The following is a 7,543-nucleotide window of genomic DNA, read 5'->3' as shown; positions in this document are numbered from 1 at the left end:
AGGTAAAAGTAAAAATTAGGCCAATTGGCTGGTAGTGACTATCCAGCTGCAAACTAGTTAAGTAGTTCCTGAAATGGTTTAAGCAGTAAAAAAAAAAAAAAGTTCAGGCTGAAGTAGCATTTTCCAGCCTCTGATCATATAGCAATGAGCATTCAGTTTTATTGTGGAAAAGATTTTGTGACAAGTGTCTACAGTGCAGACTACACCGACTGTGTGAACGTTCATTTTGCTTCCACCATAGGAAATAGTTCCAACCTAACATAAAGATTTTGAACAGTCTGCATGCACATAACCTCTGAAGCATAATACTGTCTGGTGAACATGTATTGAGCACAAGAACAGAATGTCTAGGGCCTGGCTACTAGCCACTATAAAGCCAGCAGAAACATCTGTAAATATTAAAAATTAAAAATTACCTTCACAGCACACTGGTTCGGAGGAAAATTTGATTATTTATATATCTTCATGTAATTATTTATTTCCACATTTAATCATTTCAGGATTGTAGACATGTGTGAACTGAGAAATAATTTTAATCTTGTCAAAATTGCTCATCAAAGCCGGTATTTACAAAAGTTTAATCACAAATGCATTGCTCAACAGCTGAAAAAACGGAATTTAATGGTAAGTTTACCTACGGCATTAAGGTACTGTCAATGGTTTTCTTGCATACTCTTTATGTTGCAGGACATGTGGAGGATTACTACACAAAAGGATCACTACTGGGAGAGGGAGGATGCGGATCAGTATATGCTGGGACTCGCATCTCTGATGGACTGCCAGTAAGATGCCAACTTCTCCACTGCTTCTTGACCGATCCTATTCTCCTCTAGTAACATATTTCCAGTTAGTTCTTAGTATCCCTCGTATCCCCATTTATACTGACTTCCAGACTTGTTTTATGCATCATCCTTTGCCTTATTTCAAAAGGTATAATTTTAATATGAATATATAATATTATTTAACTGTGTAACATCAACATTAGCAAAACTTTTATATGGAATATATAAGCATATCTGCTGTCTTTTAGGTGTTTATGACAGTAAAACCACAAAGCATGAAGCAGTTTGTAAAGATTGCATTTGCACCTCTCATCTCCTTATCTTGGTTTCTTCAGGTTGCCCTAAAATATGTGGCGAAAGTAGAAGAAGACCTGCTTCTAGTGAGTAACACTTCAGCAGTTACATTTCTTCAACTTTTACCCTGTTGGCTGTCCATGATCACAATGACTCATTTGTCACAAAATAGGTTTTCCCTTGTATACGCTGTGCTGTAATGTCCTCAAATGTGTGCTGTGATGGACAATCTGCAGTATCAGTTCTCATTATTCACTGTTGCGCCACCTTACCACACACCCTGACTGCCCAGAATAACCTCAAAACACACCCAGCTCATACAACTTCCCAATATATATCCTCCTGAGACCCAGCAGAAAACAAGTTAAAGTATTTACATTTTTCACATAATACAAATGGCCTGGATGACAAAAAAACACATGGCTGTGAAAATATTTTCAAAAATGTTATTGATTTTATTTTTATTGAATGTCCTTGTAGTACATGGTTCTTGACATTGAGACCATAGACTCATGTCCCCTACAGGGAACAAAAAAGAATTGCTGGATGATATGAACTTAATTATAACCACATCCAGGTCATAGAACTGGCCCGTATAACCTCATTATATCCACACCCAGCTCATAGCCAGCTGCCCATTTGAACCTCATTATACACATACCCAGCTCATGCCCATTCTAGCCAACCTGCTTGACTTCCTCTCTCTACAGCCTGGACAGGAAGTCAGAACACCTCGGGAGGTGAGGCTAATGGGCCTTGTGAATGAGAACACGGGTCATCCTAACATCCTGCGGCTCTACGAGTGGTTCGATGCCCCAGACTGCTACGTGATGGTTCTAGAGCGGCCTGACCCCTGTAAGGACCTGGTGGACTTCTGCTACACCCAGAACAAAAAAGTGATGGATGAACAGCAGGCCCGGGCAGTGATAGACCAGCTGCTTCACGCCCTCCTGCACTGCCAGCATGCAGGAGTGTTCCATCGGGATGTGAAACCAAACAACATCCTGATAAACACGGAGACCCTGCGTGTCATCCTCATTGATTTTGGGTGTGGAACTTCCTGGAAGGACACGCCTTTCAGTTCCTTCGCAGGTCAGTGAGAGGTTCAGTTTACAGGGTTTGGAACTTGGGGAGTAAATTGACCATGATAGGCTTCATTTCCATAGCATGAATGAAACATTCATATTGCTGCTGCCATACCATAGGTGTCTGTACACTCCTCTCTGTCTATTCCTTAGGCACCACTGACTTCTCACCTCCAGAGTTGTTTGAGGAGGGGCTGTACCAGGCTGGGCCCTTCACAGTGTGGTCCCTCGGGGTCACAGTGTTTGACATCGTTTGTGGCTACCTGCCATTTAACCCGGACGATGGCCATGAGAGCATGAGCAGGGTCCACTTCCCTACAGGGCTGTCCTCAGGTGAGCTGAGTCAGTAGGAAACAGCAGGACTGTGTGTGTGATGTCACAGATTTTACCCTCCTTTTATCTGCTCTGTCGGGTTTTGCCGTTTACAGAAATCAAGGACTTCATGAGCAGGTGTTTGGCACCAGAGGTGAACGAACGAGCGACGCTAGAAGAGCTCCAGCGTCACCCGTGGCTCCACCCCACCTGCTTACAACAAGGTAGCCAAATTCTTGACCTCAGAACTCACTATAGATTGAAATAAGGGCCTCTTTGTACTGATTTTTAAAAAAACATGTGGACTATACTATTTTCCTGTTCCATTATCTGAAAAGATCTGCATTAAAATCCCATTATTTGCAGTGCACAGCTGTACTGGACTGATAAACAGCCAGATGGGTCTCAGTGTTTTATTGCACCATGTGACCTGACTGTATGATCTCTTTCGGTAGGATTCAGGAAGAGGAAGATGAGGAGGGAGGAAGATGGAGAGCAGAAAAGGAGCTCCTCTGACTCTCTCATTCCCGCAAAGTGCCTCCGGAAAGGTCAGGGTCACAGCAATGCTGTCCAAGAGTGGGACTTAGGCTCTACTGCACAGCTGTACAGCTGAAGCACATGGATATCCAGACTGGGACTCTGCATGGCTTTATAGAAGCTGACACATTCAAACAAGTCAGAAATACAATACTGAGGGGCCCTGAAGCCTAAATGGCCTACCCATTGCTCTCAGTGTAGTGCTGCTTGTATGATGGCTGTAGTTCTGCAGAGGCTAATAATGCGTCTGTTCCCCAGATCAAGATGAATGCCTTCAGCTTCTGGCATCACCTACTCCAGGAGGAGAAGGCCAAGGCCATGAAGGAAAGGGCCTGAGTGAACATGGTCCCCAGGCCCCCGTACTCAGCCTTGGCCAGACAGAGGATGACCATCTGAGCCACGGCCAAAGCAGTGAGCAGTTCCTATCTGCCTGCTCCTCTTTGCGGTCGTATTACAGCTGTCAATCCACAGGTAAGATCTATCATGTGCTACTGCATCATCAATGTGGGTGTGGTCTTTCACCAACCACTCCCATTCACATTTAAAACAACTTAAATATTCAACCTATGGCTTTTAAAGAAGCAGCAATGCGACTTATATTCAATGCGATGAACCTAGGGCCGCAATTAGGTTTTGCAATATATTGCCAAAAACGGGGAAGATATTACACTGACTTAGTTTTTGAAAAAAAAAAAAAAAGAATTCCAAAACTCTTCAAAGGGTATAGAGAAAGGAAAAGAACGTAAACTGCGTGTTGAGTTGAGAAAGAAAAACATTGCTGATCTCAAGTGTCCTTCTCCCTGTGTTTTATCTCAAGAGAGGAGAGGCATGAATGAGGAGACAGGCGTGAAGAGCCATCGGGAGAACCAGGAAATGGCAGCAAACTGCCTTACGAAAGGTCTAAACTCAAAAAATAGGATGCTTCCTGATGATATATGCTGTGTGATATGTGCTGTGCGTGTGTATAATAAGGAACGGAATGAGACTAAAGCACTGGAGGTCTCAAGACTGTCCTGTGTTCCGTCTCCTACAGCCTCAGAAAAGCCCCAGAAGGCTGGCGTGAGGAAGAGGAAGATGGGGTGTGAAGAGCAGGCAGTGGTGCATGGAAAGAACCTGGGTCCCTACAGCGGGACCAGACCTGCAAAGTGCCCACGGAAAGGTTAGTCACAGCAATGCTGTGGAAGAGAGGGAATTACACGCTGCTGCACAGCCTGTACAGCTGAAGTTCAGTAGGGACTAATAATGCATCTGTTCCACAGATCAAGATGAAGACAAGAAAATGAACATACTGTTGCATCAGTGTAACATGGTTTAGAAGCATGGGGATCAGATATCTTTAAGTTTGGCACTAACTTTAGTCCGTTTCTTTTGCTCCAGATTTGCAGGATATGGGCCAGATGATGCACTACTCTGCCTCGATGCCTCGGGCCTCCAGGACCATGAACCCAATGTCCTCCTGGGGTGGATAATATAACGTTGAGGCAGACTGGCACAAACAAAAACTAAGCAGCTTGGTCACTTTTCATCGCTGTTTAACTTTTGGTTTGACACCGACACATGGATATGTCACAGTCTGCTTGAACCCCATATTATCCTCCACCTTCCCAGCCTGCCTTAACCCTGTTTTAGCCCCGCCCCACCTCAGATGCAGTAAGTGCCAAAGTGCATGGTGTGCCCCACTGCAGTCTGCAGCCACATACACAAGCCACCATGCGGCAGGAAAGCTTGTGGACCGCACGTTTGTAAGCCTTGTTGTAGTACACATTGTACATTAAAAATATTCAGAATAATTATCCAAGGGACATACAATTAAAATGACAATAAGAAGTCAAATAAAACCTGGGGAAGTTTGGTGACTCTCCCTCAGGCAATATCTGTGGTGCTTTGTGCAGCAGCAGTTCTGACTTCCTGCTTTTCCAGGTGGATGAAGTTTCTGTGCTGCAGTCCCATCAAGCCAGGGAGGCTGTGCAGGAAACTGACCAGTGGAGGAAAGCCACAGTGCAGCCGGGTCCAGAGAGCTAAGCCCAGGCCTAGTTAAATCAAAGACAATGAGTTCCATTAGTGCTTATGACCAGCACGGCAGAGGTAAAGCACTATAACATACACAGGCCCCATGCACACATACATTCACACGCTTTGCTGTTTCTGTCTTCTGCAACTTTGTATGCTCCCACAATGCCAGCTATCCCTCTGCAGTTCAGCAGCTGAACTGCGCAGTCAGTTTAGCATGTAGTGTTCCTGTTGGCCATCTTTAATTTCAGGCTAACATGGCTTTTTATAGCACAAACGAAAAATTGAACGCAGACATTTCTAGAGGGGATTTGAGTCATTCCAAACCGTACCTAAAAGCTGTGCAGTTGCTCCTGAGAAGACGCACCCTTATTTCCCATAGGGTGTCGTGTGCAGGTGCCTTTCCACCCCTCTATGGTCCCCCAGGAATCCACAGGATTCCACGGGTCGAGGATCTGTGGGTCCTGTGGAGGGAGAGAATGGGGGATGCCTGTTTGTTATACCTATCAGTCTTTCTGTCCTCCAATTAGGAAACTGTAAAGCAAACTCTTAGGAGAGATGCCATCAGTCCAGTAAAGCTAACCTTCTCCTGGTCTCCCTGCCCAGGAAACAACACAACCTCTGTCAGTGTAGTTGACAGTGTGGCCATGTGGGGGCGCAGTGTGTAACATTTCCCACAGGTAGCTCTCCTGTAAGAAGGTGGCTCTGCAGGTCCCTGTCCACCCCTTCCAGATCCGCCATGATTCATTCCACACCTGTGGGTCAGGGAACTGTGGGTCCTGTTCCACTGTGTAAACAGGAGCAACTGTTACTACAGCCCTGATCAGACGTGATCCTCATCAGGTGCGTTTGTGTAGCATTAATGGTATCATAAAGACCGGAGTCATCTTCTTTCCTTACAGAACAGGCAGCTGTATACTTCTTAGCAGTAAAAGACTGGTATTTGTTATTTCAGGTAGCAATGTAATTATCATTCAAGTTCAGACATACAAGACCCCTTTAATCCCAGTGAAACACAGATGAGTGTCTGGATGAGCACTGATGTGTTTTTCTTCTTCTTCAGCAGTGTGAAGGAAGAGCACTTTCAGCACCCCGTTCTTCTGTTCAAGAGAACCTGCCATTGCTGACTACATCATCTTCATACGACTTGTCAATATAGAAATAATTCAGTCCAATAAAAAAATTAATAAAATAGAACTGAGGTGTAATCTTTGATTGCTAAATATAATAAAAACAGCGGAGTGCTCTATTTGTTCTGAATCTGTTGTGCAGTTTAACAGTGACAGGCTTATACATGGGCAAATAATAACCTGTGATATATGTTCTGAGAAGGACTCGCAACTCAAAATGTAATAATGAGGTGGGCTTCCTTAAATGACCTAATTGTGAGCTGAATTGCCTCAAGGATGCTTCCTTTGCTGTTTGTGCAGAGGAGACCAGGGATACAGAACAGACATGTTCCTATAGTCATGCAGAGCAAGTTTGTCAGATCAAAATATATTGTCCTTTTCTCAAAGGTGAATATCTAAAAATGAGATATCTGACAGGGTATTGGAGTACTTCCAAATCTCACCTATCCAGGACACATGAAACCACAAGTCATTTTTCAGAGTTGTGATGAAAATAATCCTGCCATGATGAACTGTGCTCCATTAGGGATCAGGAGAGAAATATTTGGCTATTAATTAAGTTTGTTTTTAGTCTGTGGGGAGACTAGTTCAGACAAAGCCAGTGGTACATTAACACTATGCTTTATTCTGGAATGTTCTAGCCTCAGAGATTGAGAATCTAATCTGGGGACTAGAGATTACCACTCACAAGGTGTCCACCAGATGGCAGTGTGAGATCTAACCGATCAAAAACGTTTAATTAATATTTTGCTCTTAATTATAACTCGACTTATATACAAATTAGACTTTTTTCCTTCTCAGTTTGACAAGCTCAGTAATCAACCCAGTAATTGAACAAAGTGGGAATTATGGGTGAAAAATAGGCTTTAAACGCTATCTCGTACAATATATTATATACGCGACCATCTGGAAATAATTCACTTTGATAAGAGTTAACCACAGAGACATAAACAGGACAGAATTCACTGTTCAGATGAAGAGAGAAGCATTGAAATAAAGGCTCACTTTCAAGGCAATATTTAAATTCTGCACTTATGCTGGCTATGTGAATTTAATAAAATATTAATAAAATGGACAAAACAGTGCTTTATGGAGGGACTCACCACAAATGAACCTGTTCTTTTATCTGATCCACTGATTTCTGCCATTTTCCCATCACTACTGATCAAGTGCTTAGTGTATCTGTAATTGTACTGAATTTTGAATATTGGGGACAGCCTTTTTAAAAACATATTATTGTTTCTTGCTATCTGTAATCAGTTTGTTTCACCAAACCTGATCCACAGCATTACATGCCAGAATGCAAGAATTAACTAGTCTGTCACCAGGTAACCGTTGCTGGGCAACAACTATTGCGTGTAAGCTGATTGGTGCTTGTTGGTGCTGTCAGGAC

The 7,543-nt window shown here is 43.4% G+C and overlaps 1 protein-coding gene across 1 annotated transcript; it reads left to right on the top strand.

Annotated features, from left to right (window-relative positions):
- Window positions 1-555: 555 nt before the first annotated feature.
- LOC135260945 (serine/threonine-protein kinase pim-1-like) lies at window positions 556-5,358 on the top strand. Its single transcript, XM_064346700.1, has 9 exons — window positions 556-782; window positions 1,118-1,162; window positions 1,787-2,168; window positions 2,315-2,494; window positions 2,590-2,697; window positions 2,929-3,021; window positions 3,269-3,481; window positions 3,828-4,169; window positions 4,388-5,358. Exons 1-9 carry the CDS (start codon window positions 588-590, stop codon window positions 4,477-4,479), a joined length of 1,650 nt encoding a protein of 549 aa, XP_064202770.1. The 5' UTR covers window positions 556-587; the 3' UTR covers window positions 4,480-5,358.
- Window positions 5,359-7,543: the final 2,185 nt, after the last annotated feature.

Source organism: Anguilla rostrata, chromosome 8 (assembly GCF_018555375.3).
Source record: "Anguilla rostrata isolate EN2019 chromosome 8, ASM1855537v3, whole genome shotgun sequence".
In the NCBI taxonomy this organism is placed as follows: Eukaryota; Metazoa; Chordata; class Actinopteri; order Anguilliformes; family Anguillidae; genus Anguilla; species Anguilla rostrata.
This window is presented reverse-complemented; position numbering and strand designations above follow the sequence as displayed.

Bases quoted from the DNA above. Each gene is read 5' to 3' on its own strand.
- LOC135260945 (XM_064346700.1), top strand. From the start codon at position 588: ATGCATTGCTCAACAGCTGAAAAAACGGAATTTAATGGTAAGTTTACC. The intron at 1,163-1,786 runs GTGAGTAACACT...CTCTCTCTACAG, and splicing joins TAGAAGAAGACCTGCTTCTA to CCTGGACAGGAAGTCAGAAC. The intron at 4,170-4,387 runs GTTAGTCACAGC...CTTTTGCTCCAG, and splicing joins TGCAAAGTGCCCACGGAAAG to ATTTGCAGGATATGGGCCAG.